Source organism: Electrona antarctica, assembly GCF_951216825.1.
Source record: "Electrona antarctica genome assembly, chromosome: 7".
Classification (NCBI taxonomy): Eukaryota; Metazoa; Chordata; class Actinopteri; order Myctophiformes; family Myctophidae; genus Electrona; species Electrona antarctica.
Window position 1 is genome coordinate 55,013,255 of NC_136812.1, and position 19,064 is coordinate 55,032,318.

Consider the following 19,064-nt stretch of genomic DNA (forward strand, 5'->3'; position numbering starts at 1 on the left):
TCAGCATTTGTCGAGCTGCAAATTGTTGACGACTGTAAGAATTTGTTGAAAACGTATTTATTTCGTATGCATTTTAGCCTATGAAATGTCTACCTGTCGACGTATTTGTGCAGGTCAATGTTTCGCTTTTCTTCTTCTTGTGTTATTGCTCTTGTGTTTTAATTTGAGATCTACAAGCTCAAAACGCAGATCCCCCCCCCCCCCCCGCCTCAGAATAGGGACGCTGGGGGTTCAAGTGCTTAACAAAAAGTGCCAGTTAAAATTTTAAGCATATTCTGATTATCGTGATAATAGTATCGTGAAATCGCAATTATTATTTTTTTTGCCACAACAATCGTGACATGTAATGTTTAACCCATTTTGGGCGGGAACCCCTCTTAGTGTTTTAAACATGTTATAATTTAGCTATTGAAAAATAGCAGATATACAAGCTCATAGCGCACCACCGAGTGGCACGCTACGAGCTTGTAGGTCTGCTATTTTTGAAAAATCGTGAAAATATTTATTTCAGAAAACTGGAGGATTTAGAAGATCTTTTTTTAAATTTTGAGGTCAGGCCTAAATGGGTTTAATCTTCCTAATCGTCCCATGGCTATAGTTACAGGCACAGTTTCATCTCAACACAATGTACAAGCCTGGGGATTTTGTCCTGGGCGGAATGTTTCCCATCCACAACATCCCCGTGTTCCCCGAGCTGTCCTTCACCTCCCAGCCACAGGACCCCGTGTGCTACGGGTGAGTAGGCCTATCACCACCGGTGGAAAGCAGTGTTGTTTGTGGCAGTATACATTTTGATTTTTAGTTTTAGTCATATTATAGTCTCTTGAATAGTTTTCACTTAGTTTTAGTCACATTTTAGTCACCTGTAATGTTAGTGTTAGTCTGGTTTTAGTCGACTAAATGTCATAAGATTTCAGTCGACTAAATCTAGGCCCACAGTTGATTTAGTTGAACAAAATGTATTTTGGCGGGCCTTGATGCAGCCTTAATTTTCTTTTCACTTGCTGAAAATAGCGCGACGCGTAACGCGCTGTGAGCTTGTGGATCTGCTATTTTCAGCATGCGGCCAAGTGTACGTATACTGGATCTCTTGTCCACTAGTAGTCCCTTCCTAACATTTTAGTCTAGTTTTTATTTGTTGACGAAATTGTCAGTATATTTAGCCTTTGTTTTAGTCACCATAGCTTAGTTTTCATTTAGTTTCCATTTAGTTTTCGTCAGTGAAAAAAGGTAGTCGACGGACATTTTTCGTCTCGGTTTTAGTCGACGAAAACAACACTGGTGGAAAGTAAGGTATAACCGGAGGACTCGCCGGTCTTCCGTCACGCCGCGGTTTAGTGCATTTTAGTTTTACTTCACCTGTATTTAAATTGCATTGAATTGAGAGAGAGAGGATAGTTGTTTAGAGTTTACACTAGATGAAGTAGGAATGCTAAAGTTTAGTAGCGAAGTACCGAAACAACATTAGTAACAATATCCTGAAATATCATAGGTACTATCATTAGCTGAACTCCCTGCCATCCTTCGGTCAGTTCAAAGGAATGCTCCAGAACATTTTTCACCATGATTGCTCCTGCTTCAATTGATCTATTTTACTGATGGTTGTTCTGTATAAAGTTCCTTTATACATCCTACATCAAACAACATTATAAATTTCCTGATTTATTTATTGTTTGATGTATTGTTTTTTGACTGTATTTTGTGTATTGTAAACCTCGGCTACATTGAAAATGAGGGCTTGCCCTCAACTGTATTCCGAGTATAAATAAAGGTGGCCTTACACTAGCCGATAATTGGGCATTTTTTGACGCTCGGGGGGTGCCCGACTCAATCGATCTGCTCGGGGCCGCTCAAAGCGCGATCGGGATCGGCCCGGTCAACATCAAGAATGTTTGATATTTGCTCCGATTATCCTGTAGTGTGTGGTGCTATCAGATTTCAGATTGAAAAAAATCGGCTACACACACACACACACACACACACACACACACACACACACGGACGGAGTGCAAAACATATTCTCTCCCCATGCCTTCGGCCTGGTGGAGACAATAAGGAAACAAGGGAACCGGGACCTTGTTTTGATGTTTAGCTACCATAAGACTAGTTGATTCCGGGGTCTTCAATCAATGTTTTTCAGGTCCCCTCTGCAGGGATGACCCCCACCCCACTACATATCGTATAAAATGTGTGTCTTTCTTAGATTGCACAGATTTCACAGAATTCACAGAGAGCTTCTTAAACATTTTTGACAGAAAACTGCCATCACTATTGTGGAAATTGTTTTTGCTTTTTGTTTACACATAAGCTTTTCTATTAATATGTTGGATTCATGTTAATGTTAATTTACAGTATGTACTAGTCAACGTGACCTGATTTGGCTCTGTACTTGGTCTGCTCTTTTTTCCCAATATCGTCCCGGAAAAAGTCGACCTACAAGCTCGCAAAGCTACAATGTGTGAGCTTGTAGATTGGCTATTTTTATTTTTGTTTTAAGTTCCTATCACACAAAGATTTGTCTGCCCCCACTGTAGTACCTCTGAGGACCCCCAGGGAAACATTCATCTCTGGCAAATACATGGACATAATATGTAAGAGCCATTATGACCTAATGTTTTGCTGATTGACAGTGTCACTGCAGCTTGGTCAGTGTCTGGGCCAGCCCAGGTATTTAACCAGGCTGCTAATCAGGCACAGGTGTTATAGTGCCTAAAGTCCTATACTTAATGACACTACTGGTTGCCGACGGCCAGGTGGAAGTTCTTACGTGTGCCAGTACAAACTGATCTCCGCCACAGAAAGTTTTCATTCAGAATCAGAACAATCCTATCTCTCCTACACAACAATCACTACATCATCCTGTTTGTGTTATGTGGGCAGTTTGGCATCTCCACCAATCCCCATTCCTTCCTCTTGGGTTGTATTTGTGAGGAGTGCGCCCAATGCGGGCCTGTCCAAGTTCTGGCTTCATGCCCTATGCACAGGCAACCAAAAACAGGCCTCTCCCCTATGGAAAGGACAGCTTCAGTGTGCCCCTTTCCCCCAGTCATAGACATTGCTCTGCTCCATGCCCACTGCCCACATAACACAAACAGGATGATGTAGTGATTGTTGTGTAGGAGAGATAGGATTGTTCTGATTCTGAATGAAAACTTTCTGTGGCGTGGATCCGTTTGTGTCGGCGTTGCGCCGCTGAACATACCGCACATTGATGTTTGGTTAGTGTTGAAGATCTGGGTCTGCCGGGCGCGGTCCAATCCGGCCCAGATGATCTGTTGTGCTGGCTGCTGCTGCTGAATTCCCCCGGTAAGCGCCCCTATGGCTCCGACCGGGTGGCAATCGCCAATCGATCACCTCCAATGACAGCAGGAGCAGCTTTCAGAAGATCGCTGTGCTGATGTCCCCGGTAAGAACCCCTATAGTTCTGTGCGGGTTGTAACGATCATCTGATCTTCAAACAGCAGAACACCCTTGCAGAAGATCACATTCGCTGCACACAGCTGCTGTCGTGTCCATCTGTCCACACTCCACCAACACACGCCACGTCGTCCTGTGATTGTCCAAGAGCCCCGCTGGTTCAATTGATTTGCTTCCCAATAAAAAAAATCAGCTTCCGTTGAAACGAGGTAGTTTTCTACTTATAGTGCCTAAAGTCCTATACTTAATGACACTACTGGTTGCCAAGGCACAGGTGTTGCCAGTGGCAGACGGCAGAGGCTAACAGTTTTCTACTGTGTTCAGGAGGGCTGGTCCCCTGTGTTTGTTAGTGTTTCTTTCTTATTATTTTATCTGTATGTTGTATAGGAAAATTACTGCAGAGAATAAAGCAAAGTTAAATTCAACGGACATGTTTTGGAGATCAGTTTGTACTGGCACACGTAAGAACTTCCACCTGGCCGTCGGCAACCAGTAGTGTCATTAAGTATAGGACTTTAGGCACTATATAATATTTGAACACATTATGGACAGACCTGCACCTTGACATGAACACAGAGAATACACACATTTATCGATAGACCAAGTGTAGCGATATGGAATGGAAAAGTAATTAAACCCCTCTTTTACTTCTTTTTTCTCTTCTTAAAATTGCTAAATACAACGCACATAAAGTGCTTAGTAGTGATACAATTGATTATTTGCATTTCAAAACGATACAATGAGACAGGGGTTCACAAGCATTTCCTGGGGTTCCCAGCCAAAAACGTTGAGAACCCCTGCGATAAGATACAAAGTCAAACGATGCGATATTTTGATTCGATATACTTCGATTCTTGAAATGAAAATGGATTTTTCGATGCAGTTACTATATTGTTACACCCCTAGTTATTACAGTACTATCTTTGTGTGTTCAGGTTGGACACTGACGGGTTGAAGTGGGCCCAGACCATGGCCTTTGAGGTTTATTACAGTATCATAATGTGAGGTTAATATTACAGTACTATCTTTGTGTGTTCAGGTTGGACACTGACGGGTTCAAGTGGGCCCAGACCATGGCCTTTGAGGTTTATTACAGTATCATAATGTGAGGTTAATATTACAGTACTATCTTTGTGTGTTCAGGTTGGACACTGACGGGTTCAAGTGGGCCCAGACCATGGCCTTTGAGGTTTATTACAGTATCATAATGTGAGGTTAATTACAGTACTATCTTTGTGTGTTCAGGTTCGACACTGACGGGTTCAAGTGGGCCCAGACCATGGCCTTTGAGGTTTATTACAGTATCATAATGTGAGGTTAATAATAATGAGTACCACAGACGAAAAACAGTCTAAGTCCAAATTTCAGACTGACCCCTCCACGAAAAGGCCTCGGTGTCCTGAACCCTTATCTATCATTTATATATTATGGATCAATAGTGTGGACTTAGACTGTTATTCGTCTGTGGTACTCAATTACAGTACTATCTTTGTGTGTTCAGGTTCGACACTGACGGGTTCAAGTGGGCCCAGACCATGGCCTTTGCCATCGCAGAGATCAACGGCAACCCCAGCCTGCTGCCCAACGTCACACTGGGCTACGGGCTCTACGACACGTGCTACTCGCTCGGAGTCGGCTTCCAGGCCGCCCTGTCATTGGTCAGTGGGAGCGAGGGGCGGTCCCGATTGGACGAGAGCTGCGTCGGGCCTCCTCCGGTGCTCGGCATTGTGGGTCCCGATACCTCGAGGAATACCGTCGCCATCTCCAGTGTGTTAGGTTTGTACAGAGTGCCCATGGTAAGTGTATTGCTGGAAAAAAACTTTTAGCCTAAATGTCTTACTGTACCACTGTGCTGTTTATTAATTTATGTCTAATCAATCAATCAATCAATCAATCAATCAATCAATCAATCACATATTTGATATTATGCTTATTTGTGGTGATTTTGTAATTCATATATAATATGATATTATGCTTAATATAATTGTGGTGACTTTGTTATTCAATATGATATGATGTATAAAGTATAATATCGTTGTTGTCGGGCAGAAACCTTTTACCCCATATTTTAACTTTCTATTTGTATTATTCTTTACGTAAATGAACGCCATACTTGATCACACTACAGCGCCACACAAAAGCATCAAAAGTAGCACATCCACACGCTCGAAGCACGCCGCGTGTAGATCTGGTGCCTTTTCTACAGAGCCCTAAGGGTGCACTCACACGGTTAATGCAATTCTCTGTGCTCGTTGGATCAATGCTGTGTTGTGTCATGGCCGCCCAATGCACTTCCAATGGAGGTCACATGGTTTGACACAACATTGTGTTGTATGAGGGGGAGGGGCGCAGTCGAATGCGCCCTAAGGGTGCACTCACACGGTTAATGCAATGTTCCGGGCTCGTTGGATGCATGTTGTGTTGTGTCATGGCCGCCCAATGCATTTCCAATGGAGGTCACATGGTTTGACACAACATAGGGGGAGGGGTCTGTTGTATGGCTTTCAGCTGTGTTTCGACTGCGCCCCTCCCCCTCATACAACACAATGTTGTGTCAAACCATGTGACCTCCATTGGAAATGCATTGGGCGGCCATGACACAACACAGCATTGATCCAACGAGCACAGAGAATTGCATTAACCGTGTGAGTGCACCCTAAGGCTGGGCTCACACGGTTAATGCAGTGATTTTTGTTGTGAGTGTCATGGCCGCCCCCAATGCATTTCCAATGGAGGTCACATGGTCTGTTGTATGGCTTTCAGCTGTGTTTCGACTGCGCCCCTCCCCCTCACACAACACAATGTTGTGTCAAACCATGTGACTCCCATTGGAAATGCATTGGGGCGGCCATGACACTACCCAACGAGCATAGAGAATTGCATTAACCGTGTGAGCTCAGCCTAAGGCCTCACTCAGACCTTTACTGCATTGCTGTATGCTTGTTGGATGAATGTTGTGTAGTGTCATGGCCGCCCCAATGCATTTCCAATGGGAGTCACATGGTTTGACACAACATTTGTGTTGTATGAGGGGGAGGGGCGCAGTCGAAACCCAGCCGAAAGCCCTACAACAGCTTGTAGTCCAAAATGTGGAATTTGAATCCTGAAAAGTAACAGTTTTTGGACATGTGAGGTTTCCACCCTCATATGCAATCCTCATTCATTTTTGGCTGTGGCGCCAGACACCATTTTGAATTTGGCCCTCTAGCAAAAAATGCTGGGATTTTTGCGAGGGACCTGGGGGCTAAATCTTTTATAAAGGGTCCATAGAGGTCAAATCAATCATCAAACCATCCTTGCCAGAGGATGGTCACAGAACCTTAGTCTGTGACCCAACTATTTATGTGTAGCAGTGGGATGTTAGGAATGTATTTGATCCGTTGAGTGGAGCGTGCATAGTACACTTCACACTCCACTCACACAATGCTTGCAGGGAGACATCTTGTAAAATAAAAATACAAAATAAATAATAATGTTTTGTTTTTTCATGAATTAACCCATTTAGGCCTGACGTCAAAAAAAAAAAAAAAAAAAAAGGTCTTCTAAATCCTGACAGTTTTCTGAAAAACCAATGTTTCTATGTCAGTGGTTCTCAAACATATTCATGTGAAGGACCCCCAAATATATATGACATTGGCCGCAGATCCCCATCTGAAAAATGTTTGTTCCAGGGACCCTCCCAGTAGCAAAGATTTGAGTTAAAAACTCGCTCTGTAACTATATATATTCAAAGATTTCAGGCACATTTTCACGATTTTTCAAGAACATCATTCTTAAAACACCAAAAGGGGTTCCCGCCCAAAATGGGTTAATGTCATTGATCGCACTGCAGCTTCACACAATAGCATCAAAAGTAGCAGATCTGCAAGTCGCGCCCCGGTTCGAGCTGGTCGATCTGCTACTTCTGTATTTAAATTTGAATCTTGAAACGTAACACTTTTGGACATAATGAGGTTTCCACCCGACAGAGGCGATCTGTACGTTACAGAACAGGTGTGTTGTGCTTTTTTTCTTTCTTTCTTTCTTTCTTTTTTCCAGATCAGTTACTGGGCCTTGTGTTCCTGTCTGAACGACCGGAACCAGCACCCTTCCTTCTTCAGAACCAGCATAAGTAACACCATTCAGGTGAACCTTTCTATAGTAATACACATACAGTACAGCACTGGACAAATTCTAATCCCTCTAATGTGTATAATTGATATTGCATATCATCTCTCATTTCATTTGCGTATACTATTGCTGCTGTGCCTAAGGCTGAGCTCACACCTTTAATGCAATTCTCGTGCTCGTTGGATCAATGCTGTGTTGTGTCATGGCCGCCCAATGCATTTTCAATGGAGGTCACATGGTTTGACACAACATTGTGTTGTATGAGGGGGACAGGCGCGCCTGAGCCATGGAGCAAACGTCGCAGCTGCGACACCAGATTAAAATGAGGGGTCGCTCACATGGTTTGACACAACATAGGGGGAGGGGTCTGTTGTATGGCTTTCAGCTGTGTTTCGACTGTGCCCCTCCCCCTCATACAACACAATGTTGTGTCAAACCATGTGACCTCCATTGGAAATGCATTGGGCGGCCATGACACAACACAGCATTGATCCAACGAGCACAGAGAATTGCATTAACCATGTGAGCTCAGCCTAAGGCCTCACTCAGACCTTTACTGCATTGCTGTATGCTTGTTGGATGAATGTTGTGTAGTGTCATGGCCGCCCCAATGCATTTCCAATGGAAGTCACATGGTTTGTAGTCCACATTTTGGACTACAAGCTGTTGTATGGCTTTCGGCTGTGTTTCGACTGCGCCCCTCCCCCTCATACAACACAAATGTTGTGTCAAACCATGTGACTCCCATTGGAAATGCATTGGGGCGGCCATGACACTACACAACATTCATCCAACAAGCATACAGCAATGCAGTAAAGGTCTGAGTGAGGCCTTAGGTCTCTGTAGACAGCGTCAAATGAGAATTATTAGAGGTTTTCATTGTGGAATCTGTTTAGGAGCTTCACTGATTTAGATACGACAGACAGGCAGACAGACAGAATAATCGGGTAGTTCGCCAAAACAAATACTTATTTTCTATCCACTTATTATTTTTATTTTTTTTAATTTTATTATTGTATTTTGTTGCATTCCTATGCCAATAGTTTGACCGATGCGGTACTCAAATGTAGGTCAATTGAAGATCTGCTATTTCTTAAAGGCCACATCTAAAATGGCACAGATGACAGTTTGAATTGCTCCGTTATTAAGCACATATCACCTCCAGTGGTGTACAGTAACTCTACGGAAGTACTGTCCAGTATTTAAGTTAAGTACTGTCCAGTACTTAAGTACACTTTTGTAATTTTTGCAACTTCCAATAATTTTACTTCTAATCCACTACATCTTGGATTCAAATATGGTACATTTCCACCACTACGTTTATTTGAAAAATGTAGTTACTAGTTACTTTGTAGATTTGGAAAAATAAAAAACATCCATTAACCTCTTCAGCCCTATGTACATTTCGGCCATTTGAAAATAGCCGTTCTGCTGCAAGCTCTCTGCAATGTGTCTCGATGCGACACATTGCAGATCGGGTATTTTCAAAAGATTTTTATACATTCGAAAACATGAAATGGGACATTCTGCATGGCGAGTAATTTTACTTTGGGTACTTTAAGTATACATTCTGATACCAATACTTTTGTACTTTCACTCAAGTCCAGAAATTCCATACTTTGACATTGCAGTGGTGATACTTTTACGTAAAAAAGAAGGAAAAAAAACATCACACCTGTGTGAAGTGAGGGGCACTCTTATCATCGTACAATCATGACGTAACATGTCGATTTGCTCAGACACATTTGACGTAAATTCTCCATTCATTGTCAATGGGAATTTAGTATTTGTGTCGGACGGAAGTCTACACTAATAGCTGAATATAGGATGGGCTATAGAGCATCGCAGTCCCGCCCCCTACCATGGCCCAGGAAATGATTCTCCGTTAATTTTCCTCATAGACATTTCAGAAAGTATTTATTTAAAGACGTTTACGCCGCGGACAAAGCCAACTCGAGTCGTGACAAATCATGACAACAAACACAATTTTTGGGGCAGAACAAATAATTAGAAAGAAAATGGCAGGTTACAACACTTTTTTTGTTGTTTTTCTTCTTTGTAATTATTTGTTTGGTCCAAAATATTGTTTGTGTTGTCATGAGTTGTCACGACTCGAGTTGGCTTTGTCCGCGGCGTAACCGCCTTTAAATAAATACTTTTTGAAATGTCTATGGGAAAAATGCATTGGGATTAATTTCCTGGGCCATGGTAGGGGGCGGGACTGCGACGCTCTATAGCGCCCCTCAAAAATGTGAGTATTTTTTCCGCTAACTGCAAATCAGTTGTCGATTTCGTCTACTAAAACTAAGACGAAAAATGTTCGTCGACTACATTTTTCCACTGACAAAAAATATTGCTATGATGACTAAAACTAAGACTATACTGACAATTTCGTCAACAAATACAAACTAGACTAAAATGTTAGGGAGGCACTAGTGGACCAGAGATCCACTGTAAGTGATTTTACAATTAGTTGCATGCTGAAAATATTTTTCACTTGCTGACAATAGCCGCTCACAACGCGTCACGCTGTGACGCGTTGTGAGCGGCTATTGTCAGCAAGTGAAAAATAAATCTCATGATATTTAGTCAGCTAAAACTAGACTATAACACTAAAAAAGACTAAAAACAAAAATCAAAATGTGCTATATAACTGCCAAATCTCCAGGTGCTAGCCATGCTCCAGATCATGAGGCGCCTGGGGTGGACGTGGGCAGGACTGCTGTACAGCGACGACTCCTACGGCCGCGACGTGGCCCAGATCTTCCGCTCGGAGCTGGCCCGCTCCGGCCTGGGCTGCCTGGCGTACGCCCAGCTCATGCCCTGGGACAGCGACCCGGCACAGCTGCGGACCATCGTCTCCATGATGAAGGCGTCCACGGCGCGCGTGGTCGTCGTCATCGTGTACGGCGTGCACGTGGTTAAGCTCATGGACGAGGGAGGTGGTCGGGGGGCGTTAAAGGGGCATTCCACTCATTTTCGACATTTTACTATGTCATTAATATACCTTAGAGCTGTTGATGACATCATCAAGATGTGTTTCACCATGTTAATGATTTTTTTCAGACCTCCAGTTCTAGGAAAAACAGAATGGGGGGACTTTTTTTTATCATTTCCACACAACGGCTCTAAGGTTTTAGACGTAGTAAAAAAATTAGTGGAATGCCCCTTTAAGTTTGTTTTTTATATATTTAGGAACTCATAAGCATAAGGAATCTGAAATGAGTTATGTTGAAGTGAAGATGTTCTGTCATATATCTCTGCTGTCCGGAAGAAACCACCTAACTCCAAAATGTTCATCTTTCAGGAAAAGAAGAAAACCTTATTGTGTTGTGACTTTATATTATTGTCAAGTACTTGCATGAGAGGGGGAGAGGTGGTGGACTTAGCTACTTTAGCAGACAGTTTGAGAGTCCAAGTTAAGAGTTATTTTTTTTTTTTTTTTACTTGTCATTGGTCTACTAGTTTTCATTGGTTCAATATGATTTTAACCAACAAGGAGAACAATCAAAAGATTGAGTTAGGTGGTTTCCTAGGTGGTTAGGTGGGGACCCTCTCTTCGATCCAGGCGGCTTTTATCCCACTCGCTCGTGCGCTTAATTGTGTTGATTCTCCCCAACCTGCTCCGTGCTCACCGTCATTTGCGTACCTGACGCTCCGATACGTTGCTCAGCAAAAAATAAATATATAATAAAAAACATTAAAGCATTTTGACGAAACACGGAGCAAACACACAACAAGCTAGGGAAAGCTCAGGTACTTTCACGCCACAATTTTAGTAGATCATTTACAGAATATTGTATGTTGTATGTTGTTGTTGTTGTTGTTGATGGTGATCCAAACCAACAGGTGGTGAAGCAGAAGCTGACAGGTGTGCAGTGGATGGCTGACGTGTGCTGGATACCAGACCCAAACCTGGAGGCTCCTCACTACATGCCCTACCTGAGAGGCAGCCTGGGGCTGGCCTTCCGACGGGGAGACATACCGGGCCTCCGGGACTTCCTGTTGAACACACGCCCGGGAAATGACCTCGACAACAGCCATGAGAATGTCATAGTACGTGAGTCTTTTCTGTTACATTTCCGTATTCAGGGTGATTGTTGTTGGTACATAGAGGCTACTGTAATTGTGTACTAGCCCAGGGGTTCTCAACGTTTTTGGCCGGGGACCCCCGGAAATGCTTTGGCAATGTCTCGGGACCCCCGCCCCGCCCCCTCCCGACCCCCAATATAAATTGACTGCTACAATAACCTTAATAATAGAGACAATACACCATAAATAAATACTGAAACCAGATATAATCATTAGGGAAGGTGTATGCATGTACTATGTGTACTATATGTAAACTCTTCATTTCCACTTTCCAGCCATTCAGTTGCAAAAAAAAAAAAAAAACGTTTTCCTTTTTTTTAATAATTTGGGGACCCCCCAAAATAATTTGACGACCCCCGAGGGGTCGCGACCCACGGGTTGAGAACCCCTGTACTAGCCTACTCAATGTAATTTTTAATATAAATTACAGGTTGTTTATTTCAAGTTGGCTTTTTTTAAGGACATAAGGAAAACATTACCTTTTTTTTTGGAAATACAGACACATTCCCATTGCATCCCATCACATGTTTGCGAACGCAGTGATTGCGAACGCAGTGAGCATTTACTATGAGACCCAGCAGATCATGTCTGTCTGTCTGTCTGTGTGTCTGTCTGTCACGCTGTAACACCACCCGCCCACCACCAGAGGGCGCAGCTGTATCACACACAAAAACACACACACATGCACGCACACACACACACACACACACACGCACGCACGCACACACACACAAAACTTAACTTAAAAAAAACTTAACTTAAAAAAAAAATTAACTTAAAAAAAAAACGTTAAAAGGAAAAACTTTAAAAGGAAAAACTTAAAAAAAACTTAACTTAAAATAAAACTTAACTTAAAAAAAACTTAACTTAAAAAAACACTTAAAAGGGAAAAACTTTAAAAGGAGAAAAAAAGAGAACTTAAAAAAAACCTTAAAAAATTACGTAATTTATTCTAATTGTTGTTTTTGCAATTTACGAGCTGCGTTCGCTTCCCGCGTTCGCGCGTCTTACTTGTGTATGTAACTGACTTCTGGAATAAGACCTATGGAATGGCCTATTTGTTGCATTGTACCAATTCTGCCATCTAGAGGGCATGGTCCCTGAAGTGACACCGTGTATGATTGATGGTCAGGTCTATGTGTAGTACAGTCTCAGTCTGTCTACCATTGCAACAGAACAATTACTGTGTCTATCAATATGAATGAAGATATTCTGTCAAATAGTCTCCCAAAAAGAACTGGGGGCGAAGGCCCTGTAGGTTTACGCCTCAGCGGTGGTGGGGAGAGCTTCTCACATAGATGGTTTTGGTGTAGCTTCTCAGCCCATCCTCTGTTTATATTTTGAGGTGTCTTAATTCCCCACTTCTTACCTTGCTGCCTTTTTTCTTTTTCAATTTCATTCACCATCCTCCTTTCTCTCTTCAGTTTTCCTTGAACCCATTTTGGGCGGGAACCGTTTTTGGTGTTTTAAGCATTATGTTATGCTTTAGCTATTGAAAAATAACAGATCTACTGCCGCGCTATGAGCTATAACTTGTAGGTCTGCTATTTTTGAAAAAACGTGAAAATGCGCCTCAAATCTTTGAATATATTATTACAGAGTGAACATTTTAACTCAAATCTTTGCTTCTGGGGAGGTCCCTGGAACTACATATTTTCAGATGGAGGGGGCGGAGGCATATTACATATAATTTGTGGGGACCTTGGCATGAAATATTGAGCGCCACTGATACAGAAACATGAGGTATTTCAGAAAACTCAGGATTTTGAAGACATTTTTTAATGTTAATCCAGAAGTCGTGTTCCTGTTTAATCTTCCAATCATCATACTGTAGGAGAGGCCGCTTCATGGTGCTCTCATCATCGTCAGTGTACTGTACTCTGGTGGCAGTACATCTCGGTCCTCCTCATAAGAGGAGAGGGCCTGCCAGGCCTGGGTGTTCTCATCCTGACTACTCATCCTTTCTGTGGGCCCAAGCGGTATCCCTGGCTGTGAGCTGGCTGCACCAAAAAAGCGCAAATTTCAAACCCACAAAACGCACGATTTTGTCGTCTTTCCTTTCCTTAAGGAAAGTGTGTGTGTGTGTGTGTGTGAGAGAGAATGTATACATGTACATAACATATGTAAGGTCTACATGCATGTATGCACTGTGCAGGTAGACAGATAAGTAAGTAAGCAAATGGACTTAGGGGTAGGGCCCGACAAGCCTATGGCTTCTCCTATAGCCCTTTTTCGGAGTTATACAAGCAACGGACACTCAAAAGAAGGGGAAACAAATGGAAATTATGTTTGCTATGTACTGTATGTCCCACAAAACGCACAATTTTAAAATCGTGCGTTTTGTGGGTTTGAAATTCCTTAAGGAAAGGAAAGACGACAAAATCGTGCGTTTTGTGGGTTTGAAATTTGCGCTTTTTTGGTGCAGACAGCTATGTCCATAATGGACGACATGCCGCCAGTCTCTTAACTTCATTTTTTCCCTCCACGGAATGATGGGACAAAACGGAATTATAAAGTAAATAATAAACTTTATTCATTTAAAATGCCACGCGCCATTCCTCCACAACACCACTCAATGTTTGTGTTACGCTCATCGGACATTGTAGTAGCATAAGGAATTGTGATAAAGACAACAATAATATGAAACAGTAATACTTTCATGGGGAGGGAGGGGGTCATTAGCATTTCTCAGGCTTTACTTTGGCAAGTTGGTTCATGTTTCTGATTGCAACTGCTTTTATAGGTATCAGTTCCAGTCTAGAGCGGATATAACCCACGGCGGAACCCCAAGAGCGCTGTGCACCTCCAAACGGATTCCCCTAGTTTGCAATGGGTTTGATTATAATCGTTTTGTTTCTTTCGTTATAATAATCGCTTGGTATATCCATCTTTTATTTGTAGTTGATCTGACCCCCCCCCCCAATCAAAGCCTTGTTGCTGAATGGCAAGCAGGAATTTCTACAGTCTTTGCTATCGAACCCCGACCTCCCAGTTTCAGGGCGGACACTCGAACCACAAGGCCACTGTCTGGCATGTCTGGTGTCGACGCACAAGCATCAAAAGGAGCAGATCTGCAACCTCGACACGCAGCGCGAAGAGACACATGTTGAGCTTGTAGATACTAGGGGTGTGCTGAAATATCGATATGGCGATATATATCGATACGTCCTCCCGCGATAAATAATCGATATTGATTATTAAAATATCTATCGGGAACCCCCCCCCCTTTTTTTTTTTTTCTTTTAGAAATTTGAAATGTTGTTCATAATGAAGTGATGAACTCGGTGTCGCTGTCTGTAACATTTTTTCAGTTCCAAGTATTTTGTAGTTGCAGATATCGTGATATATCGTTGATGACATTTCATACAATATATCGATATATCGCAATATATCGAATATTGTGATATTATCGTTATCGAGGGCCTAATATCGCGATATATATCGTATCGTGAGGAACCCATATCGTCCCACCCCTAGTAGATACGGCACGTTTTGCTGGTTCTTCATTTGAATCCTAGAACAGTAACTGTTTTGGACATAATATGATGTTTCTCCCCGGCAGACGACGTTGTTCCTGTTGACGTATTAATCTGTTTTTCTTCAGGTAAGGCAGTTTTGGGAGCACACATTTCAGTGCAAATTTGCCCCCCTTCCGTCACAATGGGCGGATGCCGGTGGAAGAGTGTGCACTGGACAGGAGGACCTGGGGACCGCACAGACGTCCCTGCTGGACGTGTCTGAACTCAGGACGGTGTATAACGTGTACAAGGCCGTGTATGCTCTGGCCCACGCCCTCCATGACACCATGCAATGTGTGCCCGGGAGAGGGCCTTTCGCCGGGCACGGCTGTACCAGCGTGCAGACTGTCCAGCCATGGCAGGTTGCGATAAAAAAAAAAAAAAGTTTTCTAGATGTTGGATTTCATTTTTAATTGTACTTTGATGAAACATCTCATTAAGGATCCCCAAGCTTTAATCCCTCCCTCCAAAAAAAACAACTTGATTATGTGATTGCGTAATAAAAGTACATAAGCAACTAAATGCCGCAGATTATGTGGGGGCAATTCTTTTTTCATATAGGCAGGATATTTGCCACAATAAATCACATATTTCCCAGCAAAATATGTGAAATATGCGGGGCTGGTAGCTAGCTAGTCTTCCTATGGGGTCCAAGCCCGACGCCCAATGCACTGAAGGTTGGGATATAAATCATGTTTAAATCATGTTGTAAATACTGTAGGTGGGGTTAAGATGTAGTTAATACATAGACAGTCCCTGTCTGGGTCACCACTGTATGGTTTGTGTCTTGTACGCAGTAGGGTTTTAAAAGTCTCTTGCTCATCGTAATGCTGTTCATCACCACGTCTAGCTTGTGCATTACCTGGAGAAGATCAACTTCACCACATCCTTTGGGGATCAAGTAGTATTTGATGGGAACAGTGAAGCCACGCCCACCTGTGATGTCATCAATTGGGTGTGGCTCCCCGACGGAAGCACAAAGATTAACAACGTGGGCGTGTTCAAGCAGTCGGCCTCCACGGGTGGAGAACTCTTCCTCGACGAAGACAGGATCTTCTGGAACTTTGAAACCAATAAGGTGACTTCAGCTTTCTAAAATAACGCATGTATATCGTGTTGCACTGTAAATTGACTGAGGTGGTCTTTACACGAGAACGGTGTTCATAGGAAACGGCAAAATAAAGTATTGTTAACTGGGGCCCCGTTAGACTAACCAGATGCCCGAACCACCTCAGCTGGCTCCTTTCCAGGCGAAGGAGCAGTGGTTCCACTCTGAGTCTCTCTCGTGTGACTGAACTTCTCACCCTATCTCTAAGGGAGATGCCAGCCACCCGTCGAAGAAAACTCATTTCGGCCGCTTGTAATCGCGACCTTATTCTTTCGGTCATGACCCCACACTCCATGACCATAGGTGAGAGTAGGAACGAAGATTGCTCGGTAGACAGAGAGCTTTGCCTTCTGGCTCAACTCGGTGCTGTACAGCGATTGCAATACCTACCGCCCTTGCCGCTCCGATTCTCCGGCTGATCTCCTTCTCCGTCCTCCCCTCACTCGTTGATGACCCCTGATCATAGTAAATGTCCTCTGTAGCCTCCTCGGTCAGTGTGCAGTGAGAGCTGTTCCCCTGGAACCCGTGTGGCCAGAAGGAAAGGAGAACCTGTCTGCTGCTTTGACTGCATCGCTTGCTCTGAGGGAGAGATCAGCAATGAGACTGGTGGGTTTACATTATTTTTCTAATTTTTAACGCATTTAGACCTGAGGCCGATTCTACAAATGCCTTCTAAATGCTGACAGTTATCTGAAAAGCCCATGTTTCTATGTCAGTGGTTCTCAAACATTTTAATGTCAAGGACCCCCAAAAATATGTAATTGGCCACAGACCCCCATCTGAAAATATGTTATTCCAGGATCCCCCCAGAAGCAAAGATTTGAGTTAAAAACGTTCACGTTTTTTTTTTAAATAGCAGACCTACAATAACTAAAGTATAACATCACTAATCAGTAAAACACCAAAAGGGGTTCCCGCCCAGAATGGGGTAAGATATTTTTGGGGGCTTTTTGCCTTTATTGATATTTTTTTTTAAAGATGGAGTGCCACAATGTTTTTCATGTGTCTATGATGTGACAGTACTTCATTAGACACCCTGGAGTCGTTTGTAAGTGCAATGGTGTATTAACTTTGTATGTAGGGTTTTTCATCCTGGAGGCTGAACCTTTGACAGACAAACGGGCCAATGGAATAAACAGAAATATAGTGACATCAGCCCCTCCCCCTTTATCATACAACTAGGAAAGCCTATGTGTTGTTAAATACCTTTCGATCCGGGAAAGCTTCTGTGTCATTTTAGATGTTGTGGTTGTCAGTCAGAAACCTCCTATCCACAAACTCGAAACGCAGCACGAAGCAACAGTTTCGGACAAATGAGGTTATTTTAAAAAAAAAGGAAGGTGTTTAGACTGTGTGTGTTATGTTTTTGTATCGTCCGCAGGTCTAAATGGGCTCATCTTCTTTTCTGTGTTAGATTCTACCGAGTGCACCAGTTGTCCAGAGGACTTCTGGTCCAGTCCCCAGCGTGACCGCTGTGTCCCTAAGAGCATGGAGTTCCTCTCGTACCACGAGGCCCTGGGCATCTCCTTGACCACCATCTCACTGCTGGGCACACTTATCTGTGCCGTTGTCATGGGAATCTTCCTCTACCATCGAGACTCGCCGATGGTGCGCGCCAACAACTCAGAACTCAGCTTCCAAATCTTGCTGTCACTCAAGCTGTGCTTCTTGTGCTCACTGCTGTTCATCGGACATCCCAGACTGTGGACCTGTCAGCTGAGGCATGCCGCGTTTGGGATCAGCTTTGTGCTTTGTGTCTCGTGTATCCTGGTAAAGACTATGGTGGTGTTGGCCGTGTTCAAGGCGTCCAAGCCTGGGGGCGCGGACATTAGGAAGTGGTTCGGGGTCATGCAGCAGAGGGGAACAGTTCTGGCTCTTACTTCCATCCAGGCGATAATCTGCGCAGCCTGGCTCATTTCTTCCTCGCCGACTCCTCGTAAAAACACACAGTACCAGAGTGATAAGATAGTCTACGAGTGTGAAGTGGGATCGACAGTTGGCTTTGCAGTGTTGCTGGGTTACATTGGTTTACTGGCACTCCTCAGTGTCGTCCTGGCCTTCATGGCAAGGAATCTCCCGGACAACTTCAACGAAGCCAAGCTGATCACTTTCAGCATGTTGATCTTCTGTGCCGTGTGGATAGCCTTCATCCCAGCATATATCAGCTCCCCGGGCAAATATGCAGATGTAGTCGAGGTATTTGCCATTTTGGCATCTAGTTTTGGCCTTTTGGTGGCGCTGTTTGGACCAAAGTGTTATATAATTGTTTTAAAACCCGAGAAAAACACTAAGAAGTCCATCATGGGGCGTGGTGCCACCAAGACATAGAATCAATAATACTAATTATGGTATAGGAATTAGGAAATAATATTTGGATAAATTTGATTGCTGATAGCTTATTAGAAATAGAGTGTGTGTTCTACCAGATTAAAACAGTAATCCAGTCAGAGATGTAAACGTATATTCTCTATCATAAAGAAAGTTCTTGAAATGGTTGTCACTTTACAATTAAAAGTATATTTTCTTCTTTACCATGTGCAGTGAAATGTCTCTTTTTAAAGGTCCATTTTCTGAATTCAACACCACCATTCAAATTTGCCAAAAAATAACACAGAACACCATCTATCCTACAAGCACTTGATTTGTGATATTGTGTTGTTTTGCTGTTGATTTGTTTTGAGTGTCTTGATGTCATTGTCCTCAGTCAGTAGAGCTCTTGACTTTGGACCAACAAGATCATGGGTTTGATCCTGGGAACCGCCAACTCAGCGTGAGTAGCACGGCCTGGGTGTGGCAAGTCGTGCGGTAAGTACTGGGAG

At 43.2% G+C, this 19,064-nt stretch overlaps 1 protein-coding gene across 1 annotated transcript; it reads left to right on the top strand.

Annotated features, from left to right (window-relative positions):
* Positions 1 to 625: 625 nt before the first annotated feature.
* On the top strand, positions 626 to 18,573 carry LOC306926365 (extracellular calcium-sensing receptor-like; the record flags this gene model as incomplete). The annotated part of the gene is made up of 9 exons (XM_079505630.1): positions 626 to 735; positions 4,919 to 5,213; positions 7,456 to 7,542; positions 10,196 to 10,447; positions 11,377 to 11,583; positions 15,224 to 15,499; positions 15,988 to 16,215; positions 16,728 to 16,851; positions 17,627 to 18,573. 9 exons carry the CDS (start codon positions 626 to 628, stop codon positions 18,571 to 18,573), a joined length of 2,526 nt encoding a protein of 841 aa, XP_079361756.1.
* Between the last annotated feature and the right edge of the window lie 491 nt (positions 18,574 to 19,064).